General features: G+C 46.4%; 1 protein-coding gene across 13 annotated transcripts in view; it reads left to right on the forward strand.

Annotated features, from left to right (window-relative positions):
• MAPT (microtubule associated protein tau) overlaps positions 1 to 25210 on the forward strand; it is a 91801-nt gene that overhangs the window by 26342 nt on the left and 40249 nt on the right. For 11 of the 13 annotated variants that reach the window (XM_075911162.2, XM_075911146.2, XM_075911154.2 and 8 more), the window contains exons 2-3: positions 20842 to 20931; positions 24282 to 24368. In XM_075911162.2, the coding sequence (XP_075767277.1) occupies positions 20886 to 20931; positions 24282 to 24368 (133 nt within the window). In that variant the 5' untranslated portion in view covers positions 20842 to 20885. Of the gene's footprint in view, positions 1 to 9915; positions 9936 to 16814; positions 16887 to 20841; positions 20932 to 24281; positions 24369 to 25210 lie in introns of those variants that run through there. The other 2 variants (XM_075911147.2, XM_025185973.3) reach the window with 2 other exon arrangements.

Below are 25210 nucleotides of genomic sequence, written 5' to 3' on the forward strand. Positions count from 1 at the left end.
AGCCCCTTTAGTTCTCCACACTGACCACCGAGTTTAGTTATGGGCACTTCTATTTGTGGCATTGTCTCAATATGCTGCTCTAGCAATTTTTTTTACCTTACCAGAAGGCTTGAAGATTCCTAATCAGTTTGTAGCTTAGAAAGCACGGCCGGCTAGCTATAGTTATCTCCAGCTTTGGCCTGTGTTAATAAATGGCTTTCTTTTATAGACCATGCGGAACGCTTGGCTTTCACCTTGTTTTACATAGTTAAATGCAAACCTTTGCCCGGTGTCCCTCTTTTCTCAGGACCCCATTAGCTCTGGCTCTGCTGATGCATGGCCCAGTGCTTTACAGTCAGCTGGCACAGCCCATGCGCTGTCTTGTAGTGGAGGCGAAATTCTACACAGTCCTGAAAGAGATGAAGGGTGAATCATAGAACTGGAAGAGACCTCAGAAGGTCGTCAAGTCCAGCCCCCTGCTCTAGGCAGGACCAGTTCCAACTAAATCAACCCAGCCAGGGCTTTGTCAAGCCGAGACTTAAACACCTCTAGGGATGGAGACTCCACTACTTCCCTAGGTAACCCATTCCAGTGCTTCACCACCCTCCTAGTGAAATAGTTTTTCCTATTGGTGGTTGTGCTGTTCCCTGGTTTCCATATTCCATTCAATGAAAATGTTTTTTTTAAATGTATCTGGAACTCTGTCACAGTTTCCTCTCTGCTGCACGGGAGCATTGCAGGCTCCAGACCCTTAGTGCAGAATTTAGGTCAAAGCTGCGATGGAACACCTAGGACCTTCACTTTGGCCTTTTGGAGTGTGTAGATCTGGTGATAAGCCCATCGCTAGCTCTTCTACTCAGAAAATACTCCCTTCTCAAGGGCCCATGTAGGGATGTAAAATGCTGTTTAATGACTTTAACTGATTAAATGGGAGCAGGCATGGTGGTGGGGGAACGCTCAGCCTGGCTGTGCTGGAGCAGCTGTGCCTGCCACAGCTGGGCTGGAGTTCTCCCCCCCCCTCCCCCCCAACACAGGCAGGGGCTGCTCCAACCTGGCTGCTCCCACAGCCCCTTGCGGGGCTGCTGGCTCCCAGCGGTGGTGGAGCACAGAACTGAAACCCAGGAGACCTGACTTTGCTAGTGGTTTGCGGGATGTCCTTGGGCAAGTCACTTCACTGCCTTTTTGGCTCAGCTGCCTCACCTGTAAAATGAGGCTGATCTATTGATTCAAAAGTGCCGTGTAAGAACTGGGGGGTAGTATTATTGTGCTAGGGCAGGGTCTGGAAAATATTTCCCCTATGGAATTGACAACATTTTCTCATTCTCTAGAGCAGGGGTGGGGAACCTCTTTTGGGTCGGGGGCTGCTGACCCGCAGAAAAATCAGTCGGGGGCGGCACACACATGAGAAGCACAACACCCCCTGTCCCCCTCCCTCCACAAACTCTCCTTCACAAACCAAACTCACCCTCACTGACATGGCCCCTGACTCCCCTGAGAAGCAGAAAGACATTCCCCTCGCACACCAGAGTCTAGGGGGGCCCTGGCTAGTAGACTTTGTGGGCTCCAGACCCACGGTGCAGTGGCGGGTGGGGGGGGGGGGCAGGCCCGGGAGCATCAGGGCTGGCTCTCCAATACTGGAGTAGAGCCGTGAGCCTCCAGGACCGGATCCTCCAGGCAAGCTGGGCCTTAGGTTCCCCACCCCTGCTTTAAAGAGTGCTATGTCTGTGGACGTCTCTTACATGGCGAGAGGAAAAACTTTCAAGGGCGTACCGGTGAATTTCCCAGGATTTCTGTCAGTTTGAAGTCTTCTGAGACCACCTACTTTTTCTGTCTTGATCTAGGGGTTCGCCGTTGTGGACTGCGCGAATCTAATCCTGAAATAATTGCCATCCTGCTCGGAGGCACCTGCTGAACCAGGTCTCAGCTGATTGGAAATGGCAAATTCTCTTTAGATAATTCCTAAGAACACTGACAAAGTCATTAGTATGCAAACATCCCCTGCTCTTTCTCGCCACGCTCAGAAAACAGTGTAAGGATGCACAGTACTAACGGCTAATGCTAATAATCATACTGGTATTTTATATAAGAAGATTTATTTTCTGATGCTTCACTAGTTTCTCATTTGAATCGAGTGGTTTTTTTTTTTATTATTCTGCTTAGCCATTCCAGAATTGTCTCAGCTCTCCATCTTCGTTACCATCTAGACCTGGACTCTAATTCTTTCTCCTCCAACTTCTTTCCTTCTATCTCTTCCTCCCACTCTTCTTGACTCTGGGTAAAATTTTCCAAAGCACCTTTGTCACTTAGGCCCCTGAACCCTGTTGATTTAAGACACTTAGGTGCTTTTGAAAATGTTACCCTTTGTGCCTCTCTTGGAGTGGCCTCTTTTCCTGGGGGCCAGAGGCTTTAAGATTCAGATGTGGCCAACGCTCACTGGGCAACTGATCAAAAGGGCTTTACGTTGCAGCCGGAAATAAAGTTTTGTAGAGCTTGTTCTGTCTGTTTAGCGGGTATAGAGAGAAGGGAAACAAAGGCTACCTCTGAATTTCTGCCCATGCTGCTGTGAAAACTTATACTAGGCTTGTGGTTGTGGCCTTGGCAGGAGACTGTGACGTGCAGTAATAAAATGACATGTGCATCCTCCCCCTTTCCCTGCAGTGTTAAAATGATTAACTGCTTTGGGAAGTCCCAACTGTCTTGCTCGTGGTGACCCTAAAATAACTAACAGATGTGCACGAAGCTAACGTATATAAGCAATGCAGCACTTAAGCCAGTTGGCGCAACCCGGCTCTTACAAGCCAGCTGAAACCAAGCAGTGTTATGAAGTGTGCAGTGGTCCTGCGACCCTAAATTAACAAATCAAAACCTGTAGGCGTACCGTCATGAGAGCTTTGTCTTCCTCCAGTGAGGAAAGCTATCTAAGCGTCACAGTTCTGAGGCGTTATTAAAGAATAATAAGGTTGAAAAAGTGGGTTTAAAAAACGAAGAAAAATACCATGACAACATATTGGTTTTCATTTGCCTTTTGAATGTCTCTGCCCGCTCCTTTGAAATTATATGAAGATTCAGGAAAATATTAAATATGTCCTAGTCCCTTGACAAGATAGATTACAAGGACTATCAAGATACCTGTTCACTGCACTGTAGACAGTGCCTGCAATTAATGAGGCACTTGTTCGTATTCACTTATCTGACAGTTCCTTGGAAAATGCTGTTCTGGAAAATATACAAAGCAGATGAAAAGGAAGTTGCTCGTGAATTATGAACAGCTTTTCAGGCTGACTTTAATGCATGATATTGCCATTTCAGTTACATGTCAAATCAATCTGATAGCTTTCTTTGATAGGGTAACAAGTCTTGTGGATAAGGGAGAAGCGGTGGACGTGGTATACCTAGACTTTAGTAAAGCATTTGATACGATCTCACATGACCGTCTTATCAATGAACTAGGGAAATGCAACCTAGATGGAGCTACTATAAGGTGGGTGCATAACTAGCTGGATAATTGTTCTTAGAGGGTAGTTATTAATGGTTTGCAATCATGCTGGAAGGGCATAACAAGTGGGGTTCCACAGGGGTCTGTTTTGGGACTGGTTCTGTTCAATTTCTTCATCTGTGATTTAGCTGTTGGCATAGAGAGTACGCTTATTAAGTTTGCAGATGATACAAAGCTGGAAGGGGTTGCAAGTACTTGGGAGCATAGGGTCATAGTTCAAAATGATCTGGACAACCTGGAAAATGGTATGAGGTAAATAGGATGAAGTATAAGGACAAATGCAAAGTACTCCACTTAGGAAGGAACAATCAGTTTCACGCCTACAGAATGGGAAGTGACTATCTAGGAAGGAGTACTGCAGAAAGCGATCCAGGGGTCATAGTGGACCACTAGCTAAATATGAGTCAACAGTTGCAAAAAAAGCAAACGTGAGTCTGGGGTGCATTAACAGGAGTGTTGCAAGCAAGACATGAGAAGTCATTTTTCTCATGATTCTGTAACTCTGCATTGATTAGGCCTCAGTTGGAGTGTTGTGTCCAGTTCTGGGCACCATATTTCAAGAAAGATGTGGAGAAATTGGAGAAGGTCCAGAGAAGAGCAACAAAAATGATTAAAGGTCTAGAGAACATGAGCTATGAGGCAAGGCTGAAAGAATTTCGCTTGTTTAGTTTAGCAAAGAGAAGACGGGGGGGACATGATAGCGATTTTCAAGTACCTAAAGGGTGTTACAAGGAGAATAATTGTTCCCCTTGGCCTGTGATGACAGGACAAGAAGCAATGTGCTTAAATTGCAGCTAGGGAGATTTAGGTTGGACATCAGGAAAAACTTCCCAACTTTCAGTGTTGTTAAATACTAGAATAAATTGCCTAGGGAAGTTGTGGACTTTCTATCACTAGAGATATTTAAGAGCAGGTTGGATAGACATCTATCAGGGATGGTCTAGATCAGGGGTTCTTAACCTTTTTACTTTCACACCTCCCCTTAAAGTGAACTTCAAGTTCACACACCTCCTGGGAGACATTTTGTGCACAGCCTAGCTCCGCCTCCCTCACCTGACAGGAAGCTAAGGGGCGTGGCTAGGACTATAAGAACTCTGCCAGGGAGCTCAGTCGGGGCCCAACCTCTGAGAGAGACAGAGGCCTGCCCAGAGCTCTTGGCTGACGAGGCTGAGACCTGGCCCGGGCCTCCCACAGCCACCTTCCCTCAGGCCAGCGAAGGCTTCCCTACCTAGGTCGCTGAGGCCTGGCCTAGCCGGCCAGTAGGGCTACTCTCTGACCTAGAGGAACCCAAGGCTCTACTGGTGCCTGGCGATTCAAAGGACCGGCCGGATCTGAAGGCCCGGCTTGAACCCCGAGGCCTGCCTGAACCCTGGGACCTGGCGAACCAGCTGGACACAGCCGTCCGAGCTAATTCCCAGGTCCGACGGCTGGTGGCGCTGTGGGGTACGTGAACCCCATTACAATGCCTAAATGAATAGCACGAGCTTTTTACTTTGAACCTTTTCCTAACATTTACGTAATATTGGAAGATGAAAGTCTGCAATACGTGCATACTGTTATTGTAGTGTGTCGTCACATAGGCCTGATTGATTCGCACTGTGCTGATCTCTAGAAGTTAATAAGAAATTAATGTTTATAATTTTAATTCATAATATTAATTATGAAGAAATCTAAATTTTAGAATTTTATCCAGTGAGAAGGCAATTGCGATAAATGGTGTCCCTAGCCTCTGTTTCTCTGGAGGTGGGTGATAGGGGAGGGATCACATGAGGATTACCTGTTGTGTTCCTTCCCTCTGGGGCATCTGGTATTGGCCACTGTCGGCAGACAGGATACTGGCTGGATGGACCGTTGATGTGACCCATTATGGCCATTCCTATGTTGCCAACCCTCTAAGATTGCCCTCTCTCCAGAATTTGTAGATTAATCTTTCATTTGAAATTGTCACGTCTTGTGAAACTTCCAGGAATGTTCCACACACAATTGGCAACCCTTCCTGAGGAGACATGGTAGATGCTCTTCTCCTGCACAGCTGCATGCACAGTCGCCTGTCTAGTTTGCCCATATCTATTATACTCCCGCCTGTGTCGGCAAAACTTTTGTTGCTCGGGTGTGAAAAAAACACTTCAGTAGGAAAAATTCTGGAATGAAATAAACTCCTCCTCCATTTCCTCCTATACAAAAATGTCCCAAACTGATGCATTCTAATTTACTGTGAAGGCAAGTAAAAACTTTATTTTCCTGCTGTAAATTTAGCATTATACCTCAGCACAGGTAACAGTGGTCAAGGCCAATAGTGTTATGGTCCCATGGTAGATTTGACCATAGACAGTACTTTCCCGTTTCCATTGTCAGTAATTGACCTAGTTACCCAAGAAAAATGACTCTGACAGTGTAAACCTCTGAGGATAAGTTCCTCTATCCCAGTTTTAGTGGAATTTATCAGAAGAAAAAGTTGTTTTTTCTTCCTTGAGATTTAAAAATGCATTGTTTGAAAAGGCTGGATTCAAACAGAGTCCAGATCCTGAGTGTAGTTAATCTGTTCAAGTGGAAGTGGATGGTCATGTAGTGAAATGCCAAGTTCTTCCGTGACTTTTTGTCACCTGTGATTTTTGCTGATGCAACCTATGGCTTCTAAAATTTGTCACCGTCTGCACTAAAAAGGCAGGGCATGAGGGGGTGGGTTTATAGGTTTTCTTTTTCTTTTTCACCATTGACTAGCCTGCTGAGAAGTGCAAAAGCCTGCTGATTCATTCTCCAACCCACGGCAGTAGGCTCCCTCTTAGTTCACATCTCTAAAGTACAGCAAGGAAAGTCAGCCCGCTTTGCTGAATCAAGCAGGCTGCACACTCCAGAGCCGTGAAGATTCTATGACTTCTAACAATGGGCTCATGACTTACACGTGTTTTAACATTATGCAAAAAACCATTGCATCTGTGCATGACCACAAGGCCTGCTTAGCAGAAATTCATTTAAAAATCATCTATGGGTGTTAATGTTTATTACTAAATATTAGTGTATATTGGCCAGCACCAAGGGTCAAGTTTTACTCAGCTTGTTGGGAGTGAAATATATTCTTTGTCAGAGATTAGAGCTAGCTTTCATGTTGTCATAATGTAGGGATCATTAATCTCTGGCAATCAGTTGTCCAAATTATGTTTGAAATGGGAAAACAATCCTTCATGAGTTTCATTTATCTTAACAAATAGATGTGAGCTATTGTCCTTGGAAAAAAGTGGGATAGCTTTTCACTTTCTATGTCTAAGGCTCATGGATGTGAGAGTCTTCAATAACCAGACCCTTGCAAATCCATGGATGTGAATATCCGCAGATAATTTTTGCAGACGTGGATATGTGTTTGGTATCTGCACAGGGCTCTATCAATAACACATAAGTAGTGAATCTGATAAGTTACATTTGTTCTGGCAACTATTAGGTTTCAAGTGTCCATGCAGACACCTATGTGGTTGCTAATTCACCTGTCTTCTGCAGTCTCATTGTGACCATTTTTATTTCAAATAATTTCCTTCTGTCCAGAGTGAATGTGGCAGAGAAGAGGACCTAGTCTGTATTTTAGTTTGAATTTAAAACTTTAGGCTTGTAAAAATTGGAACTGGTGGTTTTCATCCATTAGTAGTGGACAGTTCACATCCTTTGTGGTAGTCTCAGTAAAGGGCATCCCCATTACAAGTCGCCCCGGTATACATCCATTCCGCACTAAAGTCGTTGACGTTTGTAGGAACTGATGCGTTACAAGTTTTCCCATTCCCCGCTCTTAAGTTGAGCAAAAAAAACCCAACATCCCAAATTGGCACAAATGGAAAAAAAATTCTCCACTTTAAGTTGTTTTGCTATAAGTCTTAAGGTTTTTTTGAATGTATCTTGGACTTGTAGAGAGGACGGCCTGTATGCAGAAGTGAGGTTTAAATGGATCAGTGAGACAGAACTCCCTGTTCCCTTATTGTAAATGGGAAATCATCCTCAATTGGGGGTGTTTCTAGTAGGGGTCCCACAGGGATCTTGGTCCTATGCTGCTTAGTATTTTTATTAATGAGGTGTAAGGAAACACAAATTCATCACTGCTAAAGTTTGCAGATGATGCACAATTTTGGAGAAATGTTAAATAACTAAGAGGATAGATTACCTATTCAGAGTGGTTTGGATCTCTTGGTAAGATGAGTGCAAACAAACAATATGCATTTTAATATGGCTTTCTAGGAACAGAGACTATAGGACATATTTACATTCTGAAGGACTGTATCCTGGGAAGCTGTGATTCTGAAAAAGATCTGGGGATCATGATGAATGTTGGCCGAACAGGAGTTCCATATATGAGTGATTCTCAAATAGGAGTTAGAGAGGTTAGAATCATAGAGCTGGAAGATACCTCAGGAGGTCGTCAAGTCCAGCCCCCTGCCAAAGGCAGGACCAATCCCAACAAGTTGACCCCGCCAGGGCTTTGTCAAGCCTAGACTTAAACACCTCTAGGGATAGAGATTCCACCCCCTCCCTAGGGAACCCATCCCAGTGCTTCCCCACCCTCCTAGTGAAATAGCTTTTCCTAATATCCAACCTAGACCTCTCCCACTGTAATTTGAGACCATTGTTCCTTGTTCTGCCATCTGTCACTACTGTGAACGGCCTCTCTCCAACCTCTTTGGAACCTCCCTTCAGGAAGCTGAAGGCTACTATCAAATCCCCCCTCACTCCTCTCTTCTGCAGACTAAACAAACCCAAATCCCTCAGTCTCTCCTCTTAGGTCATGCACTCCAGCCCCCTAATCATTTTGGTCACCCTCCGCTGGACCGTCTCCAATGCGTCCACATCCTTTCTATAGTGGGGGGCCCAGAACTGGACACACTGCTCCAGATGTGGCCTCACCAGGGCCAAATAAAGGGGAATAATCACTTATCTGGATCTGCTGGCAGTGTTCCTCCTAATGCACCCTAATATGCCATTAGCTTTGGCTACAAGGGCACATTGTTGACTCCTATCCAGCTTCTCATCCACTATAATCCCCAGTTCCTTTTCTGCAGAACTGCTACTTAGCCAGTCAGTCCCCAGCCTGTAACAAAGCTTGGGATTCTTCCGTCCCAAGTGCAGGACTCCACGCTTGTCCTTGTTGAACCTCATCACATTTCTTTTGGCCCAATCCTCTAATCTGTCCAGGTCACTCTGGACCCTATCCCTGCCCTCCAACATATCTACCTCTCCCCCTAGCTTAGTGTCATCTGCACACTTGCTGAGAGTGCAATCCATCCCCTCATCCGGGTCATTAATAAAGATGTTGAAGACCGGTCCAAGAACAGATCCTTCAGGCACTCTGCTAGAAACGGACCGCCAACCTGACATGGAGCCGCTGATCGCTACCCATTGGGCCCAACAGCCTAGCCAGGTTCTATCCATCTTACAGTCCATTTGTCCAATCTATAATCCCTTAACTTGCTGAATATTGTGGGAGACCGTATCAAAAGCCTTGCTAAAGTCAATGTATATCACATCCACTGACTTCCCCATATCCACAGAGCCTGTTACCTCATCATAGAAGCTAATCAGATTGGTCAGGCATGACTAGCCCTTCGTGAATCCATGTTGACTATTCCTGATCACTTCCCCTCTTCCAAGTGCTTCAAAATGGATTCCTTGAGGATCCCCTCCATGATTTTTCTGGGGACTGAGGTACGGCTGACTGGTCTGTAGTTCCCTGGATCATCCTTCTTCCCTTTTAAAAAGATGGGCACTACATTTGTCTTTTTCCAATCATCCAGGATCTCTCCTGATCTCCACGAGTTTTCAAAGATAATGGCCAAAGGCTCTGCAATGACATTTGTCATCTACCTCAGTACCCTCGGATGCATTAAATCCGGGCCCATGGATTTATGTACGTTTAGGCTTTCTAAATAGTTCCTAACTTGTTCTTTCCCCACCAAGGGCTGTCCACCTCCTTCCCATACTGCGTTGCCTAGTGCATTTGTCTGGGAGCTGACCTTGTCTGTGAAGACAGAGGCAAAGAAAGCGTTGAGTACTCCAGCTTTTCCCACATCTGTCACTAGGTTACCTCCCTCATCCAGTAAGGGCCCCACACCCTCTCTGATCGCCCTCTTCTTGCTAACATGCCTGTAGAAACCGTTCTTGTTACCCTTCACAATTGGAATTGCAGCTGGCAAGAGATGTGCTTTCCTCTTCCTGATAACTCCCCTGCATTCTCGAGCAATGTATTTATGCTCCTCCCTAGTCATCTGTCCAAGTTTCCACTTCTTGTAAGCTTCCTTTTTGTGTTTAAGCTCACCATGGATGTCCCTGGTTATTTGTCGTCTTTGTTTGGCACTGGTGTGTCTGCTGCTGGAATTCTGTTGTGCACAGTTCAGGAAGGGTTGATAAATTGGAGAGGATTCAGAGAAAAAGCCATGAGAATGGATTGGAAAACGTACCATACTGTGAAGACTCAGGGATTTCCAAGGTAAGGAATTATTTGACTAAAGTGTGAATGTACCTACGTCTACAAACATTTAATGATGGTCTCTTCAGTCTATCAGAGAAATGTGTATTATGATCCACTGGTTGGAAGTTGAAGCTAGACAAATTCAGACTGAAAATAAAGGGTTACATTTTTAAGTGAGAACTTACAAAGGTGGTGGTGGATTCTCTCATCACCTTTTTTAAATCAAGATTGAGTATTCTAAAAGCTCCGCTCCAGGAATTCCTTTGGGGAAATTCTGTGGCCTGTGTTTACAGAGGAGGTAGAGAGGTTGAACCTCTCTGATCTGGTACCCTCAGAGAAACCAGAGAATTTGCCGGACCATGGAAGGTCGATATTGTCTAGCAGCATTACTAACACTTCCACTGTTTGTTGGTTCTTAGAAGACATTTAGGGGTAAACTAAATAACAGCACACATCAGTGAGAACCAGGACTGGGGGCTGTAAAGAAATTTTATGGGACCGAGGAAAAATTGGACACAGATACAATACTTGGACATCCATCTCACTAAAATCAAGCCAGACCACGAATGTTGCTGGATCAGAGTGTGCCGGGCAAGAGAGGTTCAACTGTATGACTAGATCATCACAGTGGTTGCTTCTGGCCTTGGAACCGATGAATCTGAGTGCTGTATAGGTTTTTATACCGTGCTCATCGAGTGCCTTTCCGTAATGCCTTAAGCAACATAACTAACACCTGTCAGGTTTGTGCTCTCATCCCCTCCCCAGGGGCAAATCTGTGTGCAGTGGAGCATTCTGTTTTAGTGGGAAAGAATACGTCGCTATTTAAGTATTTGTTATAGAAGGCAAGGATAAAGAGATGCACCTTTTGCTCTTTCACCCTCTCCTTTTTAGGTGCGGTTGTTCTAGTCCAGGGGTGGGCAATAACTTTTGAAGGGGGGCTACTTCACAAATTTTGGAAGTGGCCGCGGGCTGACCCGGAAGGGACGGGGCCTCGGACGGAAGGGGCGGGATTGAGAGCTACTCTACCAGGAGCTTTGCTTAGCTTGGGGTTCCTGCCCCCTGACTTGTGGCCGGTGGAAGGGACCTGGAGCAGATGGGAGAGTACTGGGGGCTAGCCTCGTCCCAGAGTTGTCTGGGGTGGAGGCTTAGAATTCACATGACACGGCTGGCAGCTCCTGGCCCCGCTGCTAACCTGTTGCCTGGCAGCCACCTGGCAAGTGCGAGCCCTTTAAATAGAAGCACTTGTCTCTGGCTCTCAGGCAACGCACTATGGAGGTGGGGCCCGGAACGGTCTCGTGGGCCGGATCAATGCCCTAGGCGAGTTGGATCTGGCCTGCTGAGAGGTGTTTGCCCACCCCTGTTCTAGTCACACAGGGACTGAGCCGAGATGCTGAGCTGGTTGGGAAAACTTTACATGCTGCTTCCCAGTCTGCGCCTGCACTGTGCATACAAAGAACTAGTGCTTAGCCCTGCTGTCGGCATAGCACTCTGGAGTATGTCAAGTTTTCATGGTTGGCTATTTAATGCCATATTTGCACATTACTGTTACATGTCTTCGTTTAAGCCGATTGCTGAATTGAGGCGATCACAGTCCTCTGTGGTAGGTAAAATATAATCATAGATGAGTAGGGGGCAAATTGCCTGTCAAGTGAAAGCTAGGATGATCTTAAGCAAGAAGATTTTTAAGAATTAAAAAATACCAGCTCCCTGTAGTAATTCCCCCAGCCTGACATCCATGGGGATAAACGTTCCCATCTGTTGGATTATGACTGTTCTTATTTGGTAATGCTTCTCAAGGATTAGGGCTGGGTGAGCGGAGAAGGAAGAGAAAAGACCACAACGGTGGCAGTGCTCAAGAGCGAGGTCTTAGTATTGTAATCCCTATTTTCCTATTCATAGACTCCAAGATGTTAGAGATGGAGAAGATTATAGGTCCTGTTGTCCGGTGCAGGAGGATCTTGCCAACAGAGCGTACCACGTGTTAATAAACCTGTATTTTCCACAAGTGGATCGCCGGGTGTGTGGTGATAAAATAATGCGCTTTTACTTCCTATAGCTTGCTCTGGTATGAGACACACACATTTGTTCTCATGGAGCTAAAAGAAACATAATTTAGCGCATTATGGCCTCGGATTATCTGAGCCTACCTGTGCTAATGCTTTGTTTCTGTGCAGTGCAAGAATGTGTGTTTACCGCTAATGAGTTTGTTTAGGGCTATAGAGTCTAATTTATGCCTTGTCCCAGCTGCCACAAGACCTGCCACTGGGATGCTGCCATTGGACCTGCCAGCTATTGCGGTCTCGCTTGGTGCTTCGTTTGTAGTCACGTCAGTTACTTTTTCTAAAGCTTCATTCCATCATTTGCAGTGTGTTGCCACTTTTACTGCGATGCCAAAGTGTTTCCATTCTAGCTCCCTGTTGTCAGTCACTCAGAACGTTCCAAAAACGTGGCCTCTTGGGCTGAAACATTCTAGGCTTGACACGTGCCAGAGGGTGAAGTCTGGAAAAGTTTCAACAAAACAGTTTGAGCTGTTGGTTATGAATGAGGTGCGTGGAAAGAACATGTAACAGTTTTTATTTGAAAAGCTCTAGCACTCACACGTGAGGGTAGAAAATTGGAAGGTTGGCAGGAAGATGCCTTCTATTGAGAAATGCCATGGAATGTTTTCACAAAACCTGGATTTGATTGGCACTGTGAGCATGCTCAGAAGTTAGTTTAAAAACACCAATTCTGTCAGTTATCGTCTGGCTTTGTTCCATAAGAAGTTTCATGTAGTTGTGCATCTGTGAGAGAGACTTGGCTTCCTACTAAAATATGAAAGTTTAGTCAACCTTTGGACATCATATGGAATCCTGCCACATGCAGTGTATATTGGCTTCTAGGTACTTCTCTGCCTTCCTTAACTATAGTATCTGAGCAGCTTATCTTAATGTATTTGTGATGAGGTGCAGTCACAGAAGATCCACTGGGATTGTTCCCTGGCGCGCTGGTTATGCCACTAACACCTGCCGCTTTGCTTTCTGGGGTTCCCCACCACCCTGTCCTGCTGGGCCAGATTCTCTGGTCTCCACCAGTCAAGGCAAAGAGTTGAAGTTACTGCATCTCCTGAAGAACAATGCAGACACTGAACCACTTCGGTGTTGGGAGGATGCAGTTCTAGGGCACAGCACCCAGGAAATCATCCCAAAAGGGGATCAAAACTAGGGATGTGGATGGGTAACCGGTTAACAGGTACCTGGGAGCAGCCCCGACCTGCTGTGAGTGGAGGGCTGCTCCAGCCTTTTGGGGGCTGGGACCAGAAGCTGGCTATTTTGCATGAGATCCCGCATGATCGATTAACCAGTTAATCTGAAGGGTTAACCAGGATTTTACATCCCTAATCAAAATCCCAGATAAATCTGTCTGTCTTGGAGGAAAAATTGTTCATAAAGAAAGATCATGAGCTGGCTTTAAGCAGGCTCCCCATGAGCACTGGATCTACCTCCCCCCACACACTGCTGCCTCTGCTATAGAGGCAGCAGTGTGGAGGGTGTGTGTGGGGGGGGGGGGGGTAGGCTGGAGCTGATACGCTCAGGGAGCTGGCTTTTGGCTCTCCATGCCTACTAGCTCCGAGCACCAGCCTGTGCTCCCGCCCCTCTTGGCTGCATCCTATAGAGGCAGTGAAGGGGGTAGGCAGGAGTCAGCTTAAAAGGTGGTTCCCCCTAGCACCAGCTCCACAGTGCTGCTTGCCTTTCCCCCCGCACTGCAGCCTCTGTTAGAGGCAGCAGCATGGGGGAGCGGGGTGGGAGCAGGGGAGGCGAAGCAGCCTCTGTCCATGGTGGTCTGGGCTCTGTGGGAGATGGAACAGTCTCTGTCCATGGGGAGCTCAGACTCCCTGTGTACAGGGGCTGCTGCTGCTTGCCAGCCTTTGTCCACCACCAGCCCCAACCACGGCGGACAGAGGCTGCTTCACAGCAGCCTCTCCCACTCTTTTTCTCCATCCACCCCCCCAGCAGCAGCCTCTGTCCATGGGGAGCTCGGACCTCTGCAGACAGGGCTGCTGCCACCCCGTGCTCCTGCCTCTGTATCAGAAGCAACAGCATGGGGGGCAAGCAGACAGTCTGTGCGGGAGCTGGTTGTTAAACGCTCCCCTCGCAGACTGGCTCCCACCTGCCACTCTGTGATGCTACCTCTGACACACAGGCAGCAGCACGGGGTGGCAGGGGGCTCCCTTAGAGTGGGGCTGGGAGCACATTGGCTGCTGGTTCCACCCCTGGGGATTATTGAATAGCTAAGATTTCATGCAGTTACCTCACTGTTCAATTACACTGCACCTAACATCCCTACCTGATTTTATTAAGTACAAACAGTAGGATTTCAGTGGCTGCAAGTGAAAACAGGCAGGTCAAAGCAACTTACTAAAAGAATAAAAAGAAAATGCTGCATAGCTAGTTCTAATTCACTGAAACACCTTATTGCAAGCAGGTTCTTATCTTAAAGAGCTGTTCTTATTTCAGACAAGTCTTCAAGTCAGAGATGATCTTTTACTCTGACTTGGGTCCCCAGACCTTGTTAGTTTTCTTCATATCCTACTGTGCCAGGCCATTCCCCCGGACAGTGGAAGACACAGATCTGATAACTTCTCCTTGCTTAAATAGTCTTGTCTCCAGGATGGAACTCTTTTGTTCTCCATTCCCCCTTTCATGGAAAACTACCTGGCTCAAAATGGAATCCTAGTACCAGGTGGTATGGTCACATGTCTTACTAGTCCAATCACCTTTGGACTTACAGAACAAACAAGGCTGTTTCCAAGTCGTTAAGTTTATCGCCCAGTCCTTAAGGCTCATTAGCACATTTAAAACTATAAACAGTCTCATACTTCTATTTCTAACTTCATACAAGAATGATACATGCACCGAAACAGAATACACAGATCCAGCAGATTGTAACATTAAAAGTAATAGGTTGCATGCAGGGATGTAAAATCCTGTTTAATCAGCCAACTGCTTCAGCTGGCTGGAGTTACCCCTACCCGAGTCAGGCAGCCCCCACCCACTTGTTAATCATAAACCCTTACTGGGTGATGCTACCGATTACAAGTTAAACTTTATAAAGCATGGGTGTGGGGAACATCACAGTATTTATCTGCACAGTACGGCTGAGTGGGGCTGTTATCCCCATTGTCCAGATGCAGGAACTGAGGCACAGAGAGGATAAGTGATGTGCCCAAGATCATGCAGGCAGCCCACGGCAGAGCAGGGAATTGAGCCCACATTTCTCCAGTCCCAAGCTTGTGCTCTGCCCATTGGGTTATCCTCCCTCTTGGAGATATGCACAGTTAAACTGTGTGTGTGTGTGGGGGGGGGGGTGCAGAAATTTTTCCATGATGTTGAGTATGTTTTATCCAATGGAGAAATAAAGTATGACCTACATATTGGGTTCTCCACGGTGCATTAATTTTCTTCTGTGATTTCCCCTGGTGAGCTTGATAGTCAGTTAATGACAAAACACAGTAGAAACTCCGCAGTCCCCTTTGGTTTGCAAACACATCATCTTGCACTATAATCCCTTGTGATCTCACAAATTAAGGAAGGTCTGGCCAGGTTCATAGTTGAATGGCAGATGATCCCTCAGTGGAGTGTCAGTATTAGTAGTGCTGATTCCATAGACGGCACTCGGACGATGCCCCAGCATGAAGCTAGGGTGCATTTTGCTGCAGATGGTGCCATCTCTCTGATACACGCAGTCCAGTCTCTGCTGATATCTAGCGATAGATTCCCTACCATTTTTCACAGGAGCAGTGATGTTGATCTCAGCATCCTAGCCCAATTCCATCTAGCATCTGCCTTCTTACATTAGCTCTGCCACTTGCGTTGGCTGTCCTGTCTGACGGAGATTTGATCTGTGTGTAGATTACATAATGTTTTGAGCTTTTCTGGGGTGCAAGGCACTGTAGAAATGTGTATTACTGCTCCTACTAATACAGTTTTTAGCGTGCGATGAATTGTTTAGTGAGACTGGACCTGGCTCAGCTATGGAGTTGCTATTCAAACACGCTTGCTCCTCCTTACAACAGAACTGAGTTTAAATCCATACTGTAGTGGATGAGAACTTCATCATTGTCTGCAGCATCCTTTTAATAAGTGTCGCTCAGCACTCCACAATGCTTAGACTGCTGATCCATATCCACTGGCTTCCCGTTTCATGTTGAGGCTGCCACAAACTGCAGTCATTTCAACAAAGCAAACGGCGGAAGGGATGTTTCTTTCACTTTCAAAATGAAGGGAAGAGGGGGGCAGTCATCTGTCTTAGGCCAGTGGCAGGTTTCACGGCTGGCAGCTTGTAACCCTTGTTATTGCTGGGAAGGGGAAGTTATCCAAGGTTCTTGTCCAGGAAGTTGTTTCCGTACCAGCTTTTAGCATCGTGATGTGAATGGCTAAGCTGCTAATGTGGCCTCTAGAAGTTTCTGAATGTTATAACTCACCTCTCCCTCGGAAGTTTCAATTCCTGCCACTCGACCTGCTTTTATCAGCAGAAAGACACTGAAAATACTTGCATTGGTTTAAATAGAAACCCACCCACCCCACTTCAGTAATTGTAAAAGTGTCACTTAGAGGTTTTATTGGCTCCTGGGTAGCTCCCTTCAAATAATGCTTCAGCTGTTGAGTAATGCCAAGCCATCCCTAACTCATGGCAATAAAACCTGGACACCACAACTGCCTGTACTGTCCCCCCCAAGGTAGCTATAACCCGGCAGTTGCCCCTGCGTCTTAGAGGCACATCCAAATTGTGAAGTATGCACAATTGTGAAGAACCCTGAAGTGCTGTCAAGGGTGGGACAGGCTGTTTGTTTAGATAAGTGCCTGGCTTGGCAGGAGAGGGATCTGTTGGAAACAGATAAGGCCCTTAAGAGTGTGCCTGTCCGTTGAAAGTTTAACCACTCAGACACATTGCGACCCAATTATTCATTGCTGGAGCCCTTGGGTCAAGGTAGGGCTGCTTTCGCTTATGTTTAAAAAAACTCGACTCTCTACAACTTTTATTTATGATGAAATTAACTGAGATGGAGACCGTATTGATAGGCCGTATTTCCATACTGTGACAATCTGCATGGCTTGCGATAAGCGAGTGACTTTGGCGCCACTTTGGCTTAAGGAATCTGTATTGAAATGGGCCATTTGGTGGCTAGAGCCAAGTAACTTTTTTTTTTTTTTTAATAAAAAAAATTCCATTCAGTCATTGAGGTTTTCACCTAATTGGCGAGTGATGCTGGATTTCCTTGGTTCCAATGAGATGCATCGTGAGCACAGATGAGTTTGGGGGGTGTGCATCTTGTTTCGAATTGCAGGAATGGGAAGGTCATGGTTACATTGCAGACATTTGTGGGCTTGTGTGCGTATTGCAGTCGGCAGTGCTTGTAGTTGAGGAAGCAGAATAAGCAAAATTGGGCTAGTGGTGGGGAAAACAATGCAGCAGAGGTGAGCAAAATCTATTGCTGCTACAGTTCATTGCCTTCCTAGTGTATGTAATTGCTCCAGGATGGGCTTCATATTTTAAACTTTTGCTGGGAGAACTACAGTAAATATCATTCCTTGTCGGGCGTTCTTTCCGGCTTGTTCACCAAATTGTGGGGTTTCTCTGTGGTTCCGTGTGGTGGCCATGTGGATTGATTTTTCTCCGAGAGCACGATGCTGATGAAGTTCCAGGCTGAGCTGTGGGGACTAGTTGTGCACCGAATAGAGGCAGCATATTAGGATGTGCACTATGGATGTGCAGATTTCCCAGTACTTTGTCTTCACTAAACTGTTCTCTGCAGGGAGGGCTAGTTTTTTGGGACCAGCTCCAGAAAGGGGTTGGCCCATATGGCCAGATAATTAGAACTGTTTGTTTATTATTAGTGGGCAAAACACCACTAATATTTTTTTAGTCTAAGGAACAGATTTGGTCTCTTCTGTCCACTTCAAACATCAATTCTTGTGGCTTTTTTCACTTTGTGAGTTTTTGCAGGGCAAGTTCTTGAAGATTTTCCATGTATTTCATGCAGTCAAATGATTTTGTAGTTTAAAGCAGAAACTAAATTGCATAGACCTCTTCCCAGTGTGTGTGTGTGGAGGGGAGGGCGGGGACGGAATTGGGTAAAAGATCTAGTGACTGAGAGTTGAGATCCTTCATTCAGTTCTAAAAATAGTTAATTTATGGCTCACTTCCTTCCTGTTGTTAACCTGAGCAATATGGTTGGTTTCAGCTTCCTTTCCAGTTGTGGTAAACATGGGATTACACTATAGCTGGTTATTAATCACTGTCCTTAGTTCCTCTACAGCCATCACAAAATCAACATCACCTTTAGTGGAAATGTGTTAGTAGAATCTTAGTATCTGAGGGGTAGGTTTTTGCCCACGAAAGCTTATGCTTCAATACATCTGTTAGTAGAATCCTAGTCTCTGCTTTGCAGAACTAGGTAGTTTTGTCACACCCATATATACCACACATTAAACGGGATCCTTCTTTTCCTTTGCACCTTGTTCTTGGCTGTCGTATCTCACAAACTGTTTCTTAAGGACATATGATTAGTTTGTCCTTAAGTTTCGCTACTTCTAAGTACTTTGGAGCGGGAGCTCACTGGGACTGTAAGGAATCCGTGGACTTTTCTTGTGAAGAAAAGTCAAGGTAAAAATCTTCTATCTGATCATTTCCTGTCTTCTCACAGGAAAGCCCAATTCTGTGACTAGACTACTAGGTTATTCCTAGCTACAAAGCAGCTACACAACTAGGCATGGTTGTTATAAATATTTACTTGTATTGTGGGAACATCTGAGAGACGGAGACTGGGGTTTGAAGCTACTTATCAATTAATCGTTTACATGATTGTAAGCTAATGTCCCTAGAATTAGGTGTGAAGTTGCCTGTGTCCTCGGTTTGTTGCATGGGACTGCTGGCTTGGTATTATGTTGCCGATGACTTGTGCAAAAATGGATTCGCTCTTCACTTTGGTCATGAATATTCATCTAGTGAATGGTTTCACAAAAGCTTTTCCTTTTCAGCTTCTTTCCGCCAGTGAAGTTATTGCTCTCTAATTGGGATTGCAGTTGCTTTGATCTCTATGCCTATAACTTGATACAACTGTGAGAGATTTTTAAAGAGCCTTTCCCAGTCTGTCAGCCATTTCAGAATCCTAAATGCCATCTTAATGCTTTTTGTTTTTTTCCCTTGCTGTTCTGATAGATATGGGTTGGGGAACCTAAGACTCAGGGGCTAGATGCTGCCCCCCAGCTTGCCTGGATCTGGCCCCCAAGGCTTAGGACCATCCCCAGAGTTGGGGAGCCCATGCTGGCACTTCACCCTCCTTGCTGCCCCCCATGGGGCTGGAGCACACAAAATCGACTAGGCTGGCACCCTCTAGGCTCTGGTGTGTGAGGCGAACATGGGGAGTGTCTTTCTCCTTCTCATCCGGGGGTCACGTCAGTGAGTGTTTTGTTTGGGGGTTTTTGCTTCTCACTTGTGTGCGCGCCCCCCCCCCCCCCCAAATGATTTTTCTTTGGGTCTCACAGAATCATAGAATTTTATTCCTAGGGCTGGAAAAGACCTCAGGAGTCAGAGTCCAGCCTTCTGCCCAAAGCAGGACCGACTCCATCTCAGTCATCCCGGCCAGGGCTTTGTCAAGCTGGGACTGAAAAACCTTTAGGCATGGAGATTCCACCCCCTCCCTAGAGAACCTATTCCAGTGCTTCACCACTCTCCTACCTAGACCTCCCCCACTGCAACTTGAGACCACTGCTCCTCCTTCTGCCATCTGCCACCACTGAGAACAGCCTCTCTCCATCCTCTTTGGAACCTCCCTTCAGGGAGTTGAAGGCTGCTCTCAAATCCCCCCTCACTCTTCTCTTCTGCAGACTAAATAAACCCAAATCCCTCAGCCTCTCCTCGTAGGTTATGTGCTCCAGCCCCCTCATCATTTTGGTCACCCTCCACTGGACCCTCTCCAATGCAGTCACATTTTTTCTGTAGTGGGGGGCCTAGAACTGGACAAAATACTCCAGATGTGGCCTCACCAGAGCCAAATAAAGGGGAATAATCACTTCCTTAGATCTGCTGGAAATGCTCCTTGACCCAAAAAAGATTTTCTTACCCCTGTGAGAGACTAAAAGTCTGGGGACAACATTTGCTTCTAAATTGAGAGGAGCTAGATGGGGAATATTTTTGCATTGGCAGGAGAGTCTAGCCCAGCAATGGGCAGCCTGGGTTAGCGAGTAGGCCATATGAGTAGCTCTCCTTCATCTCAGGGGGTCGCAGGGTTGTGATAACCAAGACGGTCTCGCAGGAGAGGGTAGTTTTGCTAACTGCACTTGCATGTCTAGAAATTGCAGGGCATGCCCAGTGAGCCATAGCAGCACTTTGAGTGGGGAGACGTGTGCTATCAGCACGCACCTCATTTCGCGTGCCCTTGGTCATGTGCATGATGCTTGAGTAATATTGGTAAGAAAAATCCTGCCCAGACTGAAACCAGCGGAATCTGGCAACCCTGCATATGGGCAGCAGTAAATAAAATGTCTCACGGGCTACACACAGAACCCCGATGGGCTTAGGATACACTAGACCAGTGGTTGGCATCAGCCATAATTGTCTGTCGGTCCAGGGAATTACCGCCTTCAGCACATACCTCAACCTGTCTCTGGTTGTGATAGTGTGGTTTTTTTTTTCCCAAGTCTCGCACAAAAAATGAATCAAATAGCTGTGCCAGTAGCCTGCAAGGCAGCTAGTTGTTGTGGGCCATCGGATTTCTTTCCCACCCTTCAAAAAAGAGAAAAGATGACGTCTCCTGGAAATAAACTGCTGGATGGAAAATGCACCACAAAGCGATAGGGAAGAATACAACAATTTGAGCGCACAGGACGGTGCATTGTATGAAGTTGTGTGTAACAGTATTAATTTTCCTCCCCCCACTTAGACAACCTTTACAACAAGACGGCTGAGCAGCGTCAGGATCTCCACATGATGGAAGACCATTCGGTGAGCCAAGCTAAGCAGATCCCATCAGGTGAGCCTCCCCAGGTGGGGATAGTCATGGGAGACTGAAAAGAACTCCGCCTTGCCCCCAGGCAGGGGTTGTTTTTTTTTTCCCCTCTCCTGGAGAATGAGAATGGCAGGATGGGAGATCTCAGTACAAGGAGACTGGAATGAGGTTGTCAATAGAGTTGATGCCTGGGAGGGTGGGTGTGTGTGTTTGGGGGTTAAAGTGGCAAGAAACTGTTTTCTCTTTGTGATCTTGTCTGATATCTGTTTTGTGGGCATTAATCCTTTGGCGAAGTGTCTGAGATGTTTGTCCAATGTACATAGCAGACGGACACTTTCGGCACATGATAGCATAGATTATATTTCTGGATGCGCAGGAATATGTGTTCTTGATCTTATAACTCACTTGGTTAGGTCCAATAACCAAGAAAGGACACTCTCTAAATGACTTAGCCACCTGCATTCTGCTACAAAGACCTTTTACATCCGCACTTGAAAGGGAATCCTCTGAACTGTCATTCATGTTAAAATTCGACACTTGCCAACAAGGACTTAACAAGAATTTGAACTTTCTCACCCATTACCAAGACAGTTTCCCCAATTATCACCTGTAATACCATTAACTCACAAACATCCCACTCTCCCTACCTTTAATATCAGCAATTCACAGACACTTACCTTCCTTCCTCCCCCTTCCCACCCCCCCGCATCCCCGTTCTATTCTGCAATGTGATTTGTCCTTTTCATATTTGTTCATTTTTTTTAATTGTATCCTTTGGTATATATCGTTGTGACTACTTTCTTCCACTATTTGATCTGAGGAAGTGGGTCTGGCCCACGAAAGCTCATCATCTAATAAACCATCTTGTTAGTCTTTAAAGTGCTACATTGTCCTGCATTTTGCTTCAACACTTTTACTGACATCAATATTCTCTCACTGCCCTAAACTTCTGTCTTTTTGATAGGGAAATGTAATTTACTCTGTTTATTCATATTGGAGGAAATTATAAATTCAATACCTTATCAAGCACAGGTTAATGTCAAGCAGCTGACTGATAGCAGCCATGCCAGCATTAGGGGCACTGAGGGCCTTACCGTGCCCCCCAATTCATAGTGGGTCCCTTACTGCTTAATGTTTTGTCCTTCAATAGTTCTAGCCCCTGGCTCTGTTATTTTTGACACAGAATATTGAAAGGAAGGATCTTGTCTGTGCAAGGGGGTGGAAGGTGCTGGCCCCCCTCAGCTGTCCTGGGTAACAGGCAAGGGCTAAAGACAGCGGTGCAAATACCCGGTCGGGGTGGCAGCTTTAGGGCAGTTCTCTTCCCTGGCAGACAGGATCCCCAGAGCAGCAGCAGAGACAGCCAATCAGAGCTGGCCCTGCAACGCTCCTCTGGCAAGGGATGCAGCTGAGGCACGGAGCTTTCCCCCACTTCGTTTCTGCCTCGTTTCTGCCGCATCATCACTTGCTCGCCTCGTCTGCCCTTTCCGCGGAAGCACAGGAGGAGGAATGCGGGTAATCCCACCTCATTTCCAGCCTCGTCACCACTCGCTCACCTCTTTGCACCACCCGCTGCATCTCAGCTCTTGTGGCCACTTTTTTTTCTTCAAACGGCCGCAGCACACCTGTGAGTTCTCCGCAGAACACTGGTGTTCTGCGGAACACAGTTTAAGAAACGAGGGTCTAGGGCAGGCATGTCCAAAGTCCGGCCCGCGGGCCAATTGCGGCCCGTGTTCTGATTTAATACGGCCCCCGCTTCCTCCCCCTCTCCTGGCTCCCCGGCGCTCTTTTGAACTGGCGCGCCCAGCTTCCGGCCCCGCCGCCGCCGCCACCGCCCATGGCCTCCGTGGTCCTAGAGCCTGCCCTGTAGGGCACGTCCGCAGCCCCGCTCCCCCGCTTGGCTGCGGGTTTGCCCTGCCCCCGGGCCGCCGTGAGGCCGGCGTGCCCTGCGCTCTCCGCCCACCTCTGACCCTGCGGGCCCTCCACCTTGGGGCTGAGAGTGCGGGGACGGCCCTCACGCATGTTCACTTCTTCAAATCTGGCCCTCTTTGAAAAAAGTTTGGACACCCCTGGTCTAGGGGAATGGGGCCATTTCGTTAATTACTTAGATGTGGAGACGACATGCAGTGAATGGGTTGCTTTGTCATCTTGGAGATAAACGTACAATACACTCAGATGCTTTATAGCTCAAACAGAAGTTATGGGCTTGATGCAGGAATCACTGGGTGAGATCCTATTGCCTGTTAAACACGAGGCCAGTCTAGACGATGATCATTATCCCCATCTGCCTTAGGTTCTCTTTTGCATCCAAAGGCAAGTTCCAATAGGAAAAAAAACACTTGAGTCCGTAGAGTGTGTGAAACCTGGAAAAGGCCGTAGAATCTAGCTGCTCCTGAGAAAAAGGTAAAGGACACTTGGAAATTGAAAAGAGGTGAAACAGACTTTTCCAAGTTCCTTCTCTTGGGTAGTGAGCCAGGGCAACCAAGGGAAAAGCTGGGGAAGTGGGAGACAGGCAGAAGATTTCTCCAAAAGAGCCCTATATTTTAGGCCTACATTTTCAAGAAATCTCCTGCATATTGACAAACTAGCTTAGAAACCTGTGTAGTCATAGGGATGGAGCGTGTCCATTGCTGCATTAATGTGGAGCAAGAAATTTCTGCCCTGAGGTATACATTGCATCAGGCAAATGGTTCCCTCTGTTACGGGCAAAGCTTGTGGTATGCTCCTAGACTCTTCTCCCTTCCAGGCTCTTCAGGGGCTGGGCTGCTTATTCAACCAGCGTTTGAATTCTCACGTAGCAAAGAGTCCAAGAAACTTCGCTTGTGTTAGCTCGAATCGTTGTTTAATTGGTTTCTCCAGTTCGTGTCATGTTAGTTGGTGGAACTCCCAGTAAAGCGTGTCCCTGTGCATTTTGCTCTAGCATCCTGATAGATGATGTCTTATAACCAAGGCCTGGCAGGACAATCCACCTGAAATGCTGAAGAATTTCTTGCAAGCGAGTTCCCAATTTGCATTGATTTAGAAACGTAAATAACGGAGGAAAAGCAGCTCTCAGTTCAGCAGTCTGCTCTCAGAAAGGCTACACTGCACTAGAAACATCAATGTGAGCTACAGTGACTCACTCAGATTGATGTAATCTGATGTCTGTGGTCTCCAAGGAAAGAGTTTTTGTTTTCAAACTGTTTTTTTTTCCTTCTTCTTACGTTTTGCTATATCTAGCTGTGCTCTACACTGGATTCGTTATTCAGCAGGTTTTGCTAGGGGCTTTTTTTGGTGCTATCACTCAATCTGTGGCTGGCACTTAAACGCTTTGATGCTGTAAGATGACACAGACATAGCCAAGAACCTGTTCTAAATGCTCACGGTGTGTTTTCCAGGCTATCCCCTGCAGATACCTGTTGACGATGGATCAGATGAGCCCATATCCGAGGCCTCTGACGCCAAGAGCACTCCAACTACAGAAGGTTTGTAAGCTGGAATGGCTGGTGCTGTTTCTAGGCATTGTTTACAGATGAGCCAGAGCATTTTCTGAAGGGGGGTCCTGAAGAAGCATGGCTTGCTAGTGTCCCTGTGCTGCCAGCTAAATTCTCTTTGTTAGTTTATAAGCACGAAGGAGAATTGTAACGTAGACCCCCTGGAGGATCAATTCCAATTCCATTTCCTCCTTCAAGAATTGCACACTCAAGCCAGCATGCCTATTGATGTGTGCTGGGTGTTGCCAATCCTGAAAGGGTCATTTCCTCCCCGACATGTGTCTCTAACTCCCCATGAATGTTAATGGGCCCTAGCCAGCCTGCGGAAGCCATTATTAAACTGTTCACAAAGCAATGCAGATGCTGAAATAGACACACGCGTGCCAAAAACATCATTAGGAAAAACGTCTGAGTGTTCTAATTGTCTTTCCCTGGTAGAAGACCTGTAGCTTGACGGGAAGAGTTGGATTTGCATCAAGCCAATACGTGTTCTCGGTTTCCAATAGATATTTACATGGAAATGCCAGGAGTCGAACAAGAGACCAAGCAGTATTCTAAACTGTTCCAGTGTATAGCTAGGCATCCAGTCCAGGTCCTCTCTCAGGCTAATACAACCTGGATTGTTAAACTTTGGTTGCGTCTTGTGTCTCCGTTCCTCCCAATGGGAGTTTGTTGTGTAAATACATTTAAAAATCTGGCCTACAGTCTTTAATATCCTACAGACATTTAAATGTTCCAGCATCAGTGGTGCTGGGGAAACCTGCTGAGGACTCAGGCCCATACACAGGGGGGGTGCAAATGCACCCCCATGATCCCCCAAGTAAGCATGAGGA

The sequence above is a fragment of the Pelodiscus sinensis genome, chromosome 29 (genome assembly GCF_052426305.1).
Source record: "Pelodiscus sinensis isolate ZL-2025 chromosome 29, ASM5242630v1, whole genome shotgun sequence".
In the NCBI taxonomy this organism is placed as follows: Eukaryota; Metazoa; Chordata; order Testudines; family Trionychidae; genus Pelodiscus; species Pelodiscus sinensis.